The sequence below is a fragment of the Ostrea edulis genome, chromosome 3 (assembly GCF_947568905.1).
Source record: "Ostrea edulis chromosome 3, xbOstEdul1.1, whole genome shotgun sequence".
Lineage (NCBI taxonomy): Eukaryota > Metazoa > Mollusca > Bivalvia > Ostreida > Ostreidae > Ostrea > Ostrea edulis.
This window is the reverse complement of record NC_079166.1, coordinates 59,503,877-59,523,643: the sequence shown is the minus strand read 5'-3', so window position 1 is coordinate 59,523,643 and position 19,767 is coordinate 59,503,877. Positions and strand designations below refer to the sequence as shown.

The 19,767-nt window shown below is 34.9% G+C and overlaps 2 protein-coding genes across 3 annotated transcripts in view; both read right to left on the bottom strand.

Annotated features, from left to right (window-relative positions):
* LOC125673259 (multiple epidermal growth factor-like domains protein 10) overlaps positions 1 to 9,215 on the bottom strand; it is a 42,071-nt gene extending 32,856 nt beyond the window's left edge. For both annotated transcript variants that reach the window (XR_008801057.1, XM_056158367.1), the window contains exon 1: positions 9,110 to 9,215. Coding sequence is in view for 1 of the 2 variants with exons in the window: in XM_056158367.1 (XP_056014342.1) it covers positions 9,110 to 9,167 (58 nt within the window). In the remaining variant the exon portion in view is untranslated. The remainder of the gene's footprint in view (positions 1 to 9,109) is intronic.
* Positions 9,216 to 12,710: 3,495 nt separating this feature from the next.
* Positions 12,711 to 19,265, bottom strand: LOC125673267 (uncharacterized). The gene is made up of 4 exons (XM_048909778.1): positions 19,163 to 19,265; positions 18,764 to 18,822; positions 18,549 to 18,683; positions 12,711 to 13,276 (listed from the first exon to the last, which is right to left on the bottom strand). The coding sequence occupies exons 1-4, from the start codon at positions 19,243 to 19,245 to the stop codon at positions 12,957 to 12,959; spliced, it is 597 nt and encodes a 198-aa protein (XP_048765735.1). The 5' UTR covers positions 19,246 to 19,265; the 3' UTR covers positions 12,711 to 12,956.
* Between the last annotated feature and the right edge of the window lie 502 nt (positions 19,266 to 19,767).

Sequence of the window (19,767 nt, the reverse complement as noted above, 5' to 3'; positions counted from 1 at the left end):
AACCCAACATAAGAATTTTAAGAAGCGGTTTTTTGGTGTTGGGGTAAGATAAACACTGATCTAATCAATACATCTGACGAGATGCATAATAAAATCGGAAGTAGATGGATAGTTGCGCGATCATTTTACTTTGAACCAAATCGCTATAGTATAATATAATTCTTTGATATGTTTAATCGATTAATAATTACATACAGTGCAGATGACGCATTTCTGTAAAAACGTTTGCTAAATAGATCATGTACTTTATAAAATATAAAAAAGACAATTGATTTACCCTTATACTTCGGGATACATTATGCGAAGTTTGAAAGAAGGCTGAACTTTGCTTATTAGAAAGTAGCCAATACAAAGCTTACAGAAACACACAAATGCAATGGGGTTAATGTGATGTCCGTAACTGCAGGTACGGAGATCCCAAGATGGATGGCATTAACTCAACTAAAATATATTGATGATTTTGAAATTATTTAAACAATAAAATGAAGGTAGCTAGCATTGCAGGGGAAAAAATCACAACCCACGTAAGCAATGATTGCTACCTTCATTACCCCATGAAACAACAAAGAAAGACATGTTATTGTTTAAATTTATTTGTTTATGGATTGTTTTAAAATTATGAACTAGATTTCCAGTACTAAAATAACATGTGCTTGACCCATTTGTATTACGCTCCATATTTGGTGATGATTACGCAGGTGGTATTAATCAAAGTACTTAAAGTACTGAAAGTCGGGCTTTTATGATGACATACTACACTGCATAGTTAAGGTGAATTTCTACCCCTTCATTGCTTGAGTTCCCTAATTCTGTAGAACAGATTTTAAAGCAGAAACCTTGTAAACTTGTTTCCGTGATTTTTACTTACATTTTCAGTATTGTAAAATCCAGTAATATATATATTTAAATCCGATACAATGCACAACAGTTTTACGGTAAAACAATGAACTGGGAAATGATTTTACATCGAGCAACAATATCCATAAAGAATCTAAACATTTTGGGTAGTATTTGCGCATTGCAATTTCAAGTTTTCATGTTCGAGATTCTTAGTTATTTCTCACATGGTATAAAAACTCATTAATTTGCACAGGGAGATTTGAACGTTGGAATGAACTGTTAAGTTGCGTCAAATATATGATTAATTGATTATTGTTTTACGTCCCTCTCGAGAATATATCACTCATATGGAGACGTCACCATTGTCGGTGAATGTCTGTAAAATTTAGGTCTATGTTCGGCGCTTATGGCCATTGAGCAGGGAGGGATCTTTATCGTGCCATACTCGCTGACATGGGACCTCGTATTTTGCGGTTTTAGCTAAAGGACCGTCCCATTTAGTCGCCTCTTACGACAAGCAAAGGGGGTACTGCGGACCTATTCTAACCCGGATCCCCATGGGAGGATTTAATTTCATATTGGTGGGATTGGTTAACTATATATTGTTAACCGAATGGTGTCTGTATTATCAGCCATTATACTATCCATCTCATTGCTATCCAGTCACACCCTCCAACACCTCCCAAATGCACCAACATAGTGAAGTTGAAGTGTGTTGTAGTAACATACATATGCTCCATATGGGACGTATGGGTTGTCCCATGGTTTAAACATAAATAAATATAAATGAATGAAGACCATCGTCTATCAACACGTCTGATGACTGTGGCACTGTCTCTTGATGGCCGGACACATGCATGTGATCATAGGTCATAAATCATAATGAAATAAAGAAGTAACTTATGTTTATTAAAACTAAATAAAAAAATAAAGATAATAAAATAATTTTTTTTTAATTTATTCAATGATTTTCTAATAACACTATCTTATTTAATTTATTAAATCAGTAAATTAAAAAAAATATAAGTAAATCGAAATTAAATATTGAAAATATTTTTTTATTTATTTGGATTTTAATAGAAGGTAAAGATTAGTAATATTAATAACGGAGTTATCCGTAGTCAAAATCAGTGTGCCAAGAACGGCCTAACAATCGTTATCAAACACGTCAGACATCATTTGGCCAAATGATAGGCTGTATTGGCAAACTAGATCGTTATAATGACCATATAATTTTCGGAAGTCTGACTTTGAATGAGACTGTTTGAACCCCTGCATCATCAACTTGTTTGTAAGTAGTCTGCCTTGATTTAAAAACTGATTATAAGCAAATATTCTCTTGCTTTTCGAATCAGTTGAAAGATATAAACACCATATGCAGGTGATCATCGAATATTACTACATAAATATGGGAAATTGACGATTGAGAAGCTGAAATCATCCCGTTTGTCATAAAGTTGAGTTGTTAGTTTGCCGTTAGTGTCTATATTTACTTTCAATAAAATATCTAATTATGAAACATAAGTGGTCGGCTTTGTTGTGTCATTTATTTCGTGTTTTCGGGGATATATCGACATATCATTATGTTTCTGTTGAAAATTAGATTGCTTTTACAATGAATGTATGTTTGTTGCAAACTAGTGCGATACGCTTTCTTTTATGCTGTGAAGCCCTGTCTATAGGCACGCAAATTGTGAGTTTGTCTATAAGATAGCAAAACAGAGAAAATTAAAGGAGAAAAACCACACAAAAACCTAACAACCTCAAAGCAGAAGCTCTCGGTATAAAAATAGTCACAGATAGGGACGATATTTTATCAAATATATGAATGAAAATGAACGTTTTGATTTGGAATAGAATGTGAGTGAAAATATGAATGAAAGGTGGAGATAACAAACAGTGATCAATTTCATTGGTTTTATTTTAAAGCTGATTAGGATCAATGATGTTGTTTTCTACATGATCGCAAAGAAAAAAAAATCCCTTGATACTAGTCGTTTTTCTGTGAGAGCCGATACATACCATGGGAATTTAATATCGAGATCGTATCTCATAATACTATTATGAGAAAGCAAAATTACTGATCTATGTTGATTTTCCATGAAAGCTGATAGCCATCAAGGAAGTTTATCTCTACGCGAGAAAATAAATCCTTGATTCAAATCCGTGTGAATGTATATTTGGCCTGTATACCGAGTTTTAAGAACATTTTCTGCCTTCCTTTTAAAGAAATGTTAACGAAAATGATAATAAACTAAAAGAATAATGGAATGTTAGATGCTCATTATAAAATAATCAATGAAAATGAACAAATGCGTTTTGATACCAAATCATGAAAGGTGAAGATAACGAACAGTGATCAATCTCATAACTCCTAACTCCTACAAGTGATACAAAATAGATAGTTGGACAAACACGGACCCCTGGACACAACACAGGTGAGATCAGGTGCTTAGGAGGAGTAAGCATCCCCTTTTGACCGGTCACACCCGCCATGAGGCCTATATCCTGATCGGGTAAACCGAGTTATCCGCAGTCAAATTCAGTGTGCCAAGAACGGCTTAACAATCGGTATGAAACACGTCAGACAGCATCTGACCCAATAATAGGTTGTATTTACGAACTAGATCGTTATAAAGACCATATAGATTTCGAAATGCTGACTTTAATCGAGACTGTTGAAACCCCTGTACCATCAACTTGTTTGTCAGTAGCTTGCCTCGATTTAAAAACTGACTATACGCAGAACAAGTTCTTGAATATAGAATCAGTTGAGAGATATAAACACCATATGCAGGTGATAATGGAATATTGCTACATAAATATGGGAAGTTGACGATGGAGAAGCTTTCTTAATTTGATTTCATATTACAAAGACAAGAGTACTCATCCTGCGCACATACAACACGGTATCTCTATGGATATAATCAAGCTACTGAACCCGAGTGGTTTCGCCCCATTGCATGTTCGCTCTAAATCCGTTCGTCCAACCTATCTGTTCGCTTTGAATTATTTCGTCCCTGTTCAGTGAGTAATGAATACGATGTTTACGTAAGACAACTGAGGTCGTGAATATGTCAAGCATTTTAATTTCAAAGGGATAAGTACATTTTTATTTTAAAAACTTCTTAACCTAGACATGATATTATTACAGTTTACAAAATCAAAGTCTTACATTTGAACATATATTACGTTCGCACATATTTCTTGTTTAATGAATAAACTGAGTATATTCCATACCTTAACTAATTTAGCTTCCATGGGTAAAATCAATAGAACTAATTTTGCGCATTTTGTTACTTCATTAGAATAGTTCACTATGCAAAATGTTACATCACTGTCGGCTTATGATAGCGGATGCGATAAAACTGGGGATGCTTACTTCTCCTACACACCTGATTCCACCTCTGGTGTGTTCAGGGGTTCCGTGTTTGCCCAACTCTCTATTTCGCATCGCTTATAAGAGTTATGAGATTGGTCATTGTTCGTTATGTTCACCTCTCATAAGAGAAATGGATTCAGTGAATGTAAATATAAAGGATTTTTCTCTCGTGCATTATGTTTTAATTGATGTGTTATTAGATATAGAAATAACATACACGGCAGCGCTTTCATTCTTTGAAAAATCAAAAACGGATTGATGAGAGTTACTATGAAAAATGTGACCATGCTTGATAAGGGAGTGTAAATAAAGGATTTCCGTAACTGTTAAACTACGTTATTTTTTGTGCCCTTTTCCTACGGTCAATATGAATTTGAATCTGTAACCTAGTGATTAGATATCGAATTATTTCGCATTTGAATAAATTGATAAATAATTGTAGATTCAAATGTTCTACATATGAATACCTCCTCCTTTCCAATGTTGTAACGGCATGTTGAGATCCATTCAAACGCTTAGAATCAATCAAACTGATAATGACCATTGTATAATATGTATCAAGTATAAATAGCACGTAATTTACTATCAAAACAGCATTGGGCTATAAACTAAAACAATGTCGATACAAATAATGACTGAAGAATGCCGAAACGGAAATTTTGCTGATTGTACTCTCCGTATTTTGTAAACTGTACTGTACGCGATTATTTACAGGAAGGTAAATGTATTTAAAAGAATAAATGGAATCGATTCATATATTTCCAAAAATCATGAAAAACAAGTTTGACCTAAAAAAGCAAATACTTTGGAGTATAACTTCATATTTTGCTAATTATTTTTGCAAAAATAAATATCAAATTCTAGGCAATGGACAATGTGTACTGATTTTTATCATTTGTACTTTATTTACATTAAAATCGTAACATTTTGAATATTTAAGCTAAAGAGTAATTGGGAGGGTACTAATTTTTGAGTTTTCAAAAATGAAATAAGTCACCTTATACGATTTATTTCATTTGTAAAAAAAAAAAAAAAAAAAAAAACAACCATCAAAACAACAAGAAACCAATGGGCCACATCGCTCACCTGAGTCACGTTAACCCATGTTTGAAAATTGTCCTTATATATTTGTATGTAAAACTTTGATCCCCTGTTGTGGCCCCAACCTAACCCCGGGAGTCATGATTTTAACAAACTTGAATCTGTACTATGACAGAAAACTTTCATGTAAATGTCAACTTCTTTGGCCTGATGGTTCTTGAGAAGCAGATTTTCAAAAAGATATGTATCTATATGTAAAAGCTTGTGCAGATTCAAGTTTATTAAAGTTTGCAGTTTGCGCGTTTTCCCGTGGAGATCAGGGTTAGAATACGCCCTTCGTAACGCTAGCTTGTCGTAGGAGGTAACTAAATGGTCGGTCCTTCGGATGAGATCGCAAAAACCGAGACCCCGTGTCACAGCAGGTTTATCACGAAAAAGATTCCTCCCTGCTCAAAGCGGTGAGCGCCGAGCATAGGCTTACATTTTGCAGTCCTTCACCGTCTATGATCCCGTCTCCATATGAGGGGGAAATTATACATCTGTATGCAAAACTTTGTGCAGATTCAAGTTTGTTACATTTGTGCATTGTGCGTGTTTTCCCGTTAGGATCCGGATGCCCCTTGCTTGTCGTAAGGAGCAACTGAATGGGGCGGTCCTTCGGGTGAGACCGCAAAAATTGAGACCCAGTGTCACAGAAAGTATAGCACAATAAAGATCCCTCCGTGTTCAAAGACCGTAAGCGCCGAGCATAGGCCTAAAATTGGCATCATTGAACACCTACTCTTACACAATTTAAATGCTCTTCAATCTGAAGAATTTGTCATCTTGAAATAAGCTTGACGTAAAACATGGACTTCGACACCCACGTTTCTGTATGTTAAAAATTGTATACATTAAATAGTTGATACAAGTACAAAACATTATATCTCAGTGAGTCCAATAAAAATGAAGAAAAATGCATCATAAATAGCGCATAATCATCTCAAAATAATTCCCCAAAATGTGAGATATCTATCAGGACATCACATTTAATTTTCTTTTGATTTTTGGGAGTTGAAATATGTTCAATCTCCCTGGGTCATCACGCACTTTTCTGCGCAGTAATTTGTATTGATTTGTATACTGGTCGTCAGCGGGGGTTCTGTGTCAGCTGATTTACTCCTAGGTAAATCAACATAAACTTTTATAAACATCCGCCATTAAATAATCCATGTAACTTTTCTGAATTAATCTAATTTTGATAATTGACATGTAAATAAATGCAATGATATTGTATTCAAATTAATTTGAATACAAGATTTCGATCAAATTGATACTGATAGACATAGAAAAATAAAAGATAAGGTTGAAAATTGTCGTTTGTAGCGCAGCGTCACCTATAAACATTGATAGGGAAACGAACGACAACTGCACACAAGCCCTATTGACACCGTGGCGCGAAATATCGAATATGGTACGAAACCTCAGAAAATTTACAAGAAATAACTCTACAACATTGTGTATGTATATATATTTGGTTTTTTTTTTTAATGTGATATAAAAAATGCTTGATGTTACATGTAGATTGAATTAAAACACGTCATTCCCAGTCAACAACTTTCGATTGGGATCGGAATACGAAATACAATTTCTTATATCCGGTGGCAAAGTGAAACTGCTTCATGCTTCAAGTTATTGAATTACGTAGTAATTGCACGTTACACATTAGAGAACTGTTCCTTTTAATAAAGAAAGTCACAAAATAGATACAAAATGAGTGTACCTTATTCATTACTGTTACCGAGCTTTCGTCGACTATAATCTCGAAATGGCGTGTTTCGCTGCGCTTGATGACGGTAAGGTCCACATTTTCTACGTGAGTAGTGTGATATTTGTTTATGAATTTTTTGCTCATACATGTTATGTCTCGGCTAGGAATAATGGAAACTTTCTCACCTATGTATGTAAAGACATATTAATCTCTATTTTTAAAAATGTAGAACACTTTTATCAAATGACAATGTTTGAAAACGCTTAGAGCCCCGATGTCAGAATTTCCTTTTCCAAGACATCAATATGTCAAATTCATTATCCTTTTTTAATAGTATGTAACATATTTTGTACCAGTTATCCATTTTGAATCCCCTATTACAATGGGATTTTGCTGCACTCTGTAATGTTTGAGTGGATGTCATGAGTGTGTGTCAAACAGAAATTTTAAGAGCATGGAATAAGGTGCTGCCATGTATTACTTCACTATCAAAGTTTAACCCAGTTGCCACAATGTTGATTTTATGCTGCAAAAAGGATTGGAAATTGCTCTGGTCAAAACACATTGTTTATTTGTCTACAGATGAAAGAGACATGAGGATTCTCCCTCACAAACTGAAGGAAAAAAAATAGTTATGGATCTTGTACATGTATAGTTTATCAATCACTATAGATTTCCAGCATCACAAGTCTGATTCCACTATATGCTTTCCATACTGTCAGGTTCATTCACCCCCTGTTTGAGCCACAGTATAATATCCCAAATACCTTGGCAATAAATAACATTATTTGACTAGTGTTTCATTTTTAGCGGAGTTGCGATGAAGTCGAACTCGGCTTATGATCTGATGAAGTGCCTTTGGGCGGGCAGGCGGGCACGCAGGCACGCATCAGCATTTCATTTCCGCACCATAGCTCTTGAGCAAATTATAGGATCTCATTCAAAATTAGATGGATTGTCACCCTCAGTCAGATGAGGAAGCCTATCGATTCTGGGGTCACTAGGTCAAAGGTCAAAGTCACTGGCTATAAATAGACTGAAATTTGGAGAACATTTTGTTTTCCGCACCATAGCTCTTGAACGAATTATAGGAACTCAATCAAACTTAGATCGATTAAGTAAGACAAGAAGCCTATCGATTCCGCGGTCACAAGGTCAAAGTCACAGTGGCTATAAATAGACTGAAATTTGGAGAAAATTTTGTTTTCTGCACTATAATTTTTTAACAAATTATAGGATCTCAATTAAACTTAGATGGATTATCGCCCTTGATGAGACAAAGAAGCCTATTGATTTTGGTCAAGGGTTAAATGTCAAGGTTACAAAGGATTTAAGTCGGCTGAAATTTATGTACGCAAAATTTTGCTCCCTGCTTGATAATTCTTGAAAACTTTTCTGCCGGTTCCCTCTATGCCCATTCCTTGCGCAACTCGGCTTGTGCATTTCCGATGCCCGACAATTTTTAATTTTTTTGCATTTCATTTATTTTGAGTTATTATACAATTATTTACCATTCCATTGATCCTCTACAGGACTGTAGTATACTCATGTGATAGTTTAGCATATTGGACTACCTTTTCAAGTAATGAATCCTTAGAATTAGCTATAACTAGGATTAAACTTGAATGTATATATACAGGGGGAAAACTTCTCCATAACTGCAAGGCATTGATAACCATATTGATTTGAATGTTTGGGCCATAATATGTGGTCACATTTTTCATGAGAATATAAAGGGGTTAAATTCTAGAAAACAACAACACGACTTCAGTTACTCATTATCCATGTTTGCTGTTGTAACGCTTTGAAAAACAACAACAGTTGATTTGTATCTAAAATCATGATAATATTCAGTCATTTATCCCCCTACCCTTCCAGTACTATCTTTTCTAACTGAATTTCCACAATGTTCAACTCCCACGAGTACTTTAAGTACTTTGATTTAGAATGTGCGTCGAATGCCCAGCAATTCTTACGTGTCATTATACCTGCGCATATATCAACACAAATTTCTTAACGAATATATGTGCATTAGGATTAGATTTCAGGAAGTGAAGCTAATTTGAAAAATCAAGCAATAAAACAGATTTACTTACCGTAGCACAGACTTATCCCTAGTGATACATGTAATAATGCTACAGTCCGGAATCCCATAGTCAACAAGTCACCGAGAGCAAGATAAACCAACAACCCGGAAGTAAAGTTATGCTGTTCAAGGTTTTAAGATAAGCTGTCAGTAATCATGTTAAAGGTTTTAAAGTCTTTTATTTCGTAATAGCATTCCACATCTGTCCCATTTACAAACATGTATATTCCTTTTATTTAAATATACGTGCTGTAGATAATATGTATAATGTATGAAAAGAACTGCAATATTTATCCAATGTATTACTGGTTTACCAACTTATTTCCAAAATGATGTTATCACAATACGTATTTTCAGTTTAACAACAAGTACAAATATTTGCAAATAAAACACAGGAATTTTTTTTTTCAGTAAAATCTTAAATCATCTATTTTATATCGCTTTTGTTATTTGGACACGACGTGTAAAGAAGTTATGACTCTTTTGTACTTTCTGTTTATAGTCATGCCATCATGTTATTTGTATCGAACACTACTTGGATAATTACATAATGATAGTTAAAGCTTATGTGCCAGGCAATGAAGTAAATATGATGCTTCAGAATTTTTAAATTTAGGCTTTGAAACTTACATGACTAAATCACAGGGACTTGTTTTTGTGAATATGTCATGTCGTCTGTATAATAATATTAACCCAAGGTACATGTGGTATGAAAAATATATTTGTCAATTGTAAGTTGTATGCAGATCTATGGAAAGTCAGTGAAAATACAGAGTGAGTTGAAAGATTATCTGTAAGTATGAAAAAAGAGCAAAGGAAAATTTTAGTGTTGTGTTATTGACTTTTAACTGTATAGTTTATGTTTTGAAAATATTTACTTATAAAAGTGTGGAATTGAATTAATTTTCACAAAAATACCCACCAGACACAACATAACACCTTAACAGACGTAGAAAGTAAACCTTGTGTTGTGCGGTATGTCCGGTGCATTAAGGTCTGTTCTGCTTTGCTTTGAAGTATGCAGCAGACCAGATTCATTAGACGTGACCATATATGCATTCTATAGTGATACATGTATGTGGCAGAGTTTGCTTTACCCCATCATCGGTGTATTATAAATTCAATGTACATATCACCATCTACTTCTCAAGCCAATTACGAGATAGTGTTGGATAGTTCAGAGAACACATCAGTGAGAACCGGGGACCCAAAGTGATGATGGATTTCCCAAAACTATTCGACATCACCGAGTTGATCATCTTATGAACATTCCCTTAATTTATCCCTCTGTTGATTGAAACCATGTTATTATTCAAGTACCAAAACGATTTCAATGAATACACATTCAACACAATCAGAAGACATATATGGATGATTGCAAAGAAGCAATAATTTATTTAAAAAGTGATTTAGGGTGTAATTGCTCTTAAATAAAACTGTTCTCGATTCATTTCATGAAAATAGGGAAATGGATTCAGGCTGTGAATAATTATCGAGCGGGAGGTTAAACAATATTAAACCAACCATCAAACCTTCTCTCGGTGGAAACACTAACTGAAGACGACTGGTAGACAGATGCACACGGAAATTAACATTATTCACGATGGTGTAAAGAACAACGACTAAATGGGATTTGATTTCTCCTGAAATGGGTTCGCACATGATATTTTGGTGATATCAGTGGGTAGTGTATTTTTGATTTGTACATCGAAGAATTAAGAAATTAAAAAGAAAAACGGGGGTCACAAAGCTTGTTGTTGTGGTACAATGTTCTAAAAATGAACGTTTTCCACTTACAATTGATTCAAGATTTATTGATTTGTTTGCTGGTGTCAACACTACATAAGCAACACAAATCAATCATTGCATAAAATAGATACATAATCATGTCTTCTAAAACTGCAGATAAAACTGTCCAATGCTAGTAATGGAAATATATAATGACCTTTTTGCATTTGATATGCGAAAAAAATATGATATCAAATTTATGAGAATATAAGGATATACATGGAGTTATGTCAATTTCTAAAATTTCACATTATTTTCTAGGTCTTGCCTTAAAATTTGAATTGTAAATTAAAAAGTGGGGGTTAGAGATCAAAGTTTTGAATTATTGGCGAAAATACGGAATTTTTATACAAAATTTGATGTAAATTGGTTCAATCGGTTTTAGAATCGGCGTTCTGTTAGGAAAACATGCAGTGTATCAACCAAATTTAAGAACTTATAGCATTTGAATGAGTTCCAAGTCTCAATTACTTGTATCATAAATCATAAAACTGAAATACACGTATAGAAGTATAAAATAAGAATATATATTTAATGAAACAGAATGTAAAACCCATACGGTACCAATTTTGATGCTATATCGTGCAGATTTATAACTTTTTTGATTTATCAATCCTTACGCCACACAATGCAGTCCCTACCAAACCCTTTCAAAATTTAAATTGACACAAAGCGTTTCAACTGGATAGTGTTCAGTGATAGATGTGCAATGTGTTTGCAGCAATGTAATCAGTATTGAACCATTAAATGCGTCGATGTAGCATCCTGTGTAGTTGTGCTCAAATGCTGAGGAAATAACTTCCTCAACATTTATTAAAAAATTGTAGCCCCTATATTGTATACCGCCGCTTTTTTGTGAGTAAATGTTTTTATTAGCATTAATTTTACAAACCCCTACATTCCAACCAGCGGATATTGGTTATCTTATAGGTAAAACTATATTTATACAACATATTGAGAGATAATGTCGAGTCACACTTGAGTGAATCTAATATAGGATTAAGCATTCTTTTTGAAGAATTTATCAATGTGTCAACTCTGGACATTTTACTCACAAACTTAATAGAAGTGCGATTCTTATAATTCTAATTCGCTGTCTGTATTATCATTTTCAAATATTTAGATAGTTTCCCCACACTGTTATTTGTTTTCAGGTGTGTACATATGCATAGGGTTTTTGGATTTATGGATGTTTGCAATTTCGTTTAGATTAATGTTGATCCAATCAAAACAATTGTAATATATAACATTGGAATCATCAATATCAAACTATGGATTATTAATGATTAAACAATGAGTTAAAAAAATGTAATCATAGCAATTTAATCCTCAGGAATGTACCACAACAGTTATAAATAATGTGCGTATGAATCTTAATAAATGTATTACGTCTATTTCAACAGTCGGGAATTCCGGCAAAAGTGAAAATACGGAAAACAAATTTCCTTTTTGAAAACATTGATGAAATGAACTACAATGCTTCACGTCGGCATACTTTTACGAATTACTAAGGACTTGTATCTGATAATGATCGTTCGGTTTATCAGTGCAAAGGGAAATATTGAATCAGATCATTTTACAATATCACATGTTCTGTAGGCAAACGGAGATTTTTCATCCATCAAATTAAGAATCGATGGATGGATCCAATCTGCAGCTGGTTTTGACCTGATTTATTTGCAGAATCCATTTTATCTTATTGCAGGCAGCTCTATTTTAATATGTGCAATCTAACACCCCCTTAAGGGATTAGTTGCATAGATTATATCCACGCTCTGGTATGATTTTCTTAATCCTTCCAATTCCCACCGAGTTGGTGTATTGTTAAAAAATAAGACACTTTTCAATTCACATCTATATCCTGTTTTATGAATTTTATCAAGTAACAAGTAAAACATTTAGGTTTACTTGGCTATATCATATTGACTATGAAGTCACATGCACACGAATCATATCAGATAGGGAGATAATTCAAATGGGAAAAAAAGCCAGCATATTCTTCATGTTTTTCATAAAGCATGAATGAGGGAATGTTGCATAAAACACTCGGTTTGTTAACATCTACAGGTCTATGCGAGTTCAATAACTTGATCACGAGTTTCTCTATTTTGTCGACAGCTTTTGAAATATCGAAGACAGGATCTGGGCAGAGAAAACATTAGATAAATGGAAAATCCGAATATCATCAATACTGACAGACAGATAATGGCAATCATTATGTGTCGCTGATGTTGTGTCCATCCTTTTATTTCTTCTATTGGAATTCTGATGTTGCTCTTGGAATTCACCGTTGACATTTCCTTTTGAGTGTTAGTCGCATTGTACGAGACATCAAAAGAAATTACATGTGATTCCGAAGTGTATATTTTCTCCTTTTCCATCGTTGTACCTTGACGCAAGAAGAAACCAAAATCGCTATTACATTTCCTAAAATAGACTAGAAATCCCTAAACAAATACAGATAATCGCAACCCTTACCCAAAACAAAAATTATAACATGAATGCAACAACTCCCCACTCCTCTGATTTAAGTGCCACTTTCATATCTAAATCATTTGATTTTTTGTTCGTAAGTGAATCAAGGGAAAAGTGTGACACATATATATGGTGCACATACATCATCATATAAAAAGCACAATATATGTGTGGGTAGATTCCTTATGCAAGATTTTCTTAACAAGAAGCCAAAGCACCGGCATGTTCTCTATCCTTTTCTTCTCTACATGGAAATTTACCACTTAATGGCCTAGTTCAATCATCAACTAGCAAGTATGATAGAACAGTCTTTGAACGAAATGGAAGGGTGTCACTGCGCATGCCTGGTTTGCCATACATTAACCCGCGCTTACATAATGTTGAGCTTATTTGACTAGACATGCGCACTGAAGGTCTGGAAGAAAACGAGGCTTGGAAACTTAAAGTTGGGAAGCAATTAGATAACTACTATGGTGGTAAACTGAGTTAGGCCTACGTGACTTTGAGAAGAATATGACATTTTTCCAGCATCGAACGAAAGATAAATTGGACATTTTCAGACCGAATACATTCATTCGTATTTTTGGTCGTTCTTTGAAAATTTGCGGTTTTACTCAGTTCCGAATAGGAATTGCACTTAAAGTAGCCTGGATTATACGACAAATCTAGAGCGATCATCAGACAATTGATATACCACAGAAAGGAGATAATGTTCTTCTCGGTACTGAACTATCATTTAATTATTCATTGCAAGAGTTTAATTGTTCATTAATATAGAGTAGTGATATGCATTTCTTTCTGCAATTCTTGTTTCTGTCATTCGATCATTGTGGATGTACAGGTGATAGCCTTCTGCAATTCTTTGGAACAAGAAGAATGATTATCAATTTTCATGTATAAGCTGACAAGTAGTGCAATTTATTAAAGGACAAGGTACGGTTTTAGCCAAAATCTGCCCTGTCAAGGAAATTCACCAAAATACTAAATCTGGTATTTGAGAATGTGCCATTTATGAAAATGACCATTGTTATTCTTTATCTACCATAGTAGCTGTAATATATTCAACGGAAAACTTTATATTAACTTGACGACGTCACCACATTTGACGTTAATTTTGACGTAATATACGAGAGTTCTCCCCAAACGATGTTTTGAGTAGGAAAATATAAACTGTATCACACATAGAAGTATTGATTCTTAATAAATGTGAAATTATTGGTTTTTGTACTGATTTGAATGGGTGTTAAATGGAAATTGAAACCACATCAGATATGACGCACAGGGGCAAAAACTGCGGGTATTCGCGGAAAGCTTTTCTGGTGCAGAAATATAATGGTTTGAACACCAAATTAAAGAAACATTTATATACTGGTAACAGTGATTTCTTATTTCTGTCTCCAACTTCCTTTATTGTGGCGAATTTTAATAAAAAAAATTAATATATTTGTTAGAGTCTCGCGTGCATTCGAAAAAAAATGATGACATCAAAGGTAGCTCAAATTCAAATCACTGAATTTTATGCGAAGTTTGGGTTATCACCAATGTAATTCTTCACGAATCGGAGCACAATAGAATTCATCGGTATTTGTTTTTTTAAATTGGCACACGCAATATTTCGTATATGTATATTCTCAATATTATATGCGTGGTATTAAGTTGGAGCAAAGTTGGAGCAAAATGTCATTTCATAGGTATACTCGGGAAAAAACGCTGAGAAACTAGAAACACAACTTCAAAGGGAAGATAATTATGAAACAGTTACGGTTATCAGTGGTAGGGCATTCGCTTCGTAATGGCCCTGTCACACTACATCACGACCTCACTACGTTCTATCATTTTTTTTTTAGATCGTGGTGAGATCGTAGTGCGAACGGCATGAATTTGTAATTTTGTCTGTCTTCACGATGTTACTGCGTCCTCACTACGCTCTTATCACGACTCCACTACGATTAAACTACGGCTTTGTTACGATTTCACCACGTTCTCACTACGTTCATCAAGTTCTTACTACGCTCCCACTACGTCCATCACGTTCTAACTACGCTCTCACCACGATTTCCATGACTGCAACACGAGATTCCTACGCTTCTGCCACGATCTTACTACGATTCTACCACGATCTTACTACATCAGTTGATCATAATGGCCAAACTGAAGTCTTCTTTCAACAGAAAGCCAAGGTCGTACCCAGCAAGATCTACGCTGCCTTACGATTATCCTCCTCCTTCGCCTAAGTAACAATATAGCAGCTTGGTCGTTAAGTGCCATAAACTGAATATGCATCAACATCTCCATCAATATTTCTTGGTCTGGCCTTTCCATGATTCCAAAGAAGCAATGGTCATATGCAACCTTTGTTCAGTTTTTATACCAGTGTGTGGGGAAGAACATAACTTGATTCGGTCGTGGCTTGCGCGCAGTGAAATCGTAGTGAGGACGTATTAAGGACGGGATGAGCTTGGTAGAAACGTACTACAGTCTTCAACAACATAGTATGGACGTGCCGTGATCGTAGCGGAAGCATGAAGAAAACGTAGTGCAAACGGGATGATCGTAATGACAACGTAGTGGAAACGGGATGGTCGTATAGAGAGCGTAGTGGAATCGCAGTGCAGTCGTTTTCTTCTGCATCACGATCCCATTACGATGATACTATGACCATGCCGATCTAAATACGACCTTAGTACGTCCTTACTACGCTTCCACTACGATCAAATTTGACCACGACCGCACTACGTTTGTTTTGAGCATTTTCATAGTTGCTCCACGACTATAAAGACCTTACTACGTTCTTACTACGACCTTACTACGACGTACCCGACCGCACTACGATCATCGATTTTTACATGGTCGTAGTGCGAATGTGGCCTAGTGTGATGGGGGTATAACCGGGAGGTATAGTGTGTTCGAACCCCGCTCATGACATGCCACGTCGAACCTGAGACGTAGACATACAGTGCTCTTCGACAAAAGTGAGAATCACGGGTCTTTCAGACAGGCACCTGATGCCACCTCGACTGTGTCCAGGGGTCCGTGTTTGCCCTACTCTTTATTTTGTATTCTTTATAGAAATTACACAAATTCATCACTATTCGATATCTTCAGCTTTTCGTGACCTTAAAAAAGGAGGTCCTGTGTCACAGCAGGTGATGGCACGTTAAAAAAAGCAATGCTATAGCCTTTTAAGTTCTAAGCATAGGTTTTATATGTGGTACTTCACATACAGCTGATGATTTCTCAAAACATGAAAAACTTTTTAAGTCAAAATACTCTCAAAAGTCTCTCACTCTCTCTCTCTCTCTCTCTCTCTCTCTCTCTCTCTCTCTCTCTCTCTCTCTCTCTCTCATAAATATACCATGCCTCAAACAGACCATCTTTCATACACATATTCACACACACTCTCACTCTCCACTATCAGGATCAGATTTATCCACAAAAAATCGTCAATGTGTTCGGTACTGTACAACTAAGCGATACAAAGCTTGTACACCCCAACACTTGGTTTTCGCAATTTAGTGTCATTGTATCCACTTTTGCCCAAAGAAATCCTTTAAAAGTTGTAAAATACAAAAATCATTCAATAATTTATACAAGAGAAATAAAACTTAAAGATTTGCTAACCAACCCCTGCCCCATGATAAAAGAAAACCATTCAAATATAAACTGCATTTTCTCATTATGAAAGTATATACATACATAGTATATTTATATCGAATGGGCCTTCCGCATGCGGGGCGAACGCTCTAACCTCTCGGCCACCGCGGCGGTGTATATTTATAGATAGTGTGCGAATTTTTTTTTATTATTCGTGAATAACCATCGTATACTTTCTCACAAATAAATTGTTGTCTTTGAAAAATATAAAATTTTACTCTCGCACTAAATACGTCACTGATGTACGTTTGTACCTAGGTGGATATTGTCGTCTGCTGTTACATGTAATATACCACATGCCGTTTCCCATTTAATCAAATGAATGCGAATGGTAAAAAATAATGCTTGAATCTTCAATGAATATATTATTTATTGAAAGAATCGTCCATCGTTATATAAACTATTTAAATGTAATTTGCCTAGTATGTTACATGAATTCTCACGAATCGTCGGTTGGTGCTATTTATACACCGTTCTGTTTACACTATAGTCATAACAACAAAAATGGGATCCGGTTTGTAAGATAGGCTTAAATTTATCCGGATTTTTATTATCATGATGATTTTAATAAATGTCAAAGTGTTTAAACAAATAACTATATGAGCATATACTATTTGAAAATATATTTACTACTCAAATGATTCTCGTTTCCTCTTCCACCGCCACGATCAACGCAAATTGCGTCACGATGGCGAATTTGTTAGCATCTTTCAACCGATATTTTAACCCCTCTTCCATCGTCGACCGGGATGAAACTAAGAAGAATTGTAAGTTATTTCGTAAATTTTTAATCCATATAAAAATTATTCCGGGCGACGAGGAAAGAGGTGTTCAATTTCACAAGTTTATCAATACAAAAACCATGAAAACACCACAAACAGCCTGAAAGCCCTTACTTTATTTGATTATGTACTACGCATGCGCGTAGATGAGTTGATTTTCATATGCTTTTGAGAGTTACTATAAGTTACTCTTTTAGGAATTTGACAGAAAAATATCTGCAACGCAAAATAATTTTCCTCCATAAACGCCGGGCAGAATTTGGCCCAAACCGTACCTACTCCTTTTTTGTTTTTCATCGGTCCCATGGGAAATACATAATTTTTGTTTTGACATTTTAATAACAAAACATTCACTAATGTCCGCAAATGAAACCGGGTCAACATGTTATGTAATCGTCAAAGTAAATCAGGCTGCCAAGTAGATGTTATAAACAAATGTGCCCATGGAATTCGATGGCCATTGTTGAACTATTATCTAATTAAGCAGACTGTGACACACTTCACCTTTACCATCAGGATGAAATGTGAAAATAAGGAAGAATGACCAATCTCATAATTTCTACATAGAATACAACATGAAGAGTAGATCAAACAGTGACCCCCGGATATATTATAGATGGGATCGGGTGCCTAGAAGGAGATAGAAATAACAGAATATTAATTGAAATAGTATATGTACGGGGTGAAAAAGATGAATAAACTACATTCATTTCCTATACGTACCGTAAATCCGGTGGAAAACATACTTACCTGTAGTAACAGGGCATCCTGTCACAACGTTACAAAACATTATCTTGCAGGCGCAGACACTCTGACAAGCAACTCCGTATGTTGGATAAGGACATTTTGCATCGCACGTCTCCCCTGTGTACCCTTGAGGGCAGGCTAAATCAAAAAAATGTTCAAGTGAATGTTCTGGTTTTGCTTTTTTGCCAGTGCTTAAAAACAAAGTATGAAGAACGTACGAGTGCATTCTCCTGTTGTTGTGTTCCATCTGTAATGCTCACAGCACTGGCCGTTCGGTCTAAATGACGAGAAAATGTTACTTTTGTTATTTTCAAATCAAACGTACTTACATCAACAACAATGTAGTGACTTTTAATTTTCTTTATTATGGTAAATGTAAAAATGTTTGCATCCATCACAACAAGATATCACAAAGTCAACAGAAAAATAGATTTAATGTTACCCCTATAATATCAGATATCTATACCATTGGTTTGAAGAAAAAACAAAACATCTGACACTGCCCCACTTGCTAATTTCAATTTCTCAACATAGGATGCAATTCTTCACCAAATACAATGTCTAAGAAATAATTTCTTATGCGTCATTCATATAATGAATATAAGTGTCATAATTACCCCGTTTGATTGCAGGTGTCGGTTCCTTGTATACACACAGAAACAACGATCAAATATAAGACAACACATTTACGAAAAATCATTCTGTAAATAATGAATTTTGTAATTTTGTTCTCTAATTTGGATTTCCGGAACTTCGCAAATTAATGTTTGATTTCCTATTTTAAACGGAAATTGTCACAGCGTAGTACCATTATAATTGATTAGTGAGATAACATCATTGTTATAAGTTCTTGATACTGCCGATGTATTTTTGGCATGACGGGTTTACCCATAATGCTTATATAAGTACATGTATTTGTCAAAGTTATGCTCACTAATTCATTAAAATACTTATATTATTTCTATTTCTTTATAATGTTATAAATACTTAATCATAATCATTGGTGTGTGTGCTCGAAATATGAAATATTTCCTCAGTATAAAGAGGGAGACAGGTTTATAGGCTTTTCCCATTATCAATAACAACAATAATATTCTGCATGGAGGCCGATAAGGAAATAGAGACAACCAGCAAAACTGATACGGAGAATACAAGTACATGTAGAAAAGGAGCTAAAAATCCGAAACATTATTGCATTAGCAACAATTATATTGTACTGCTA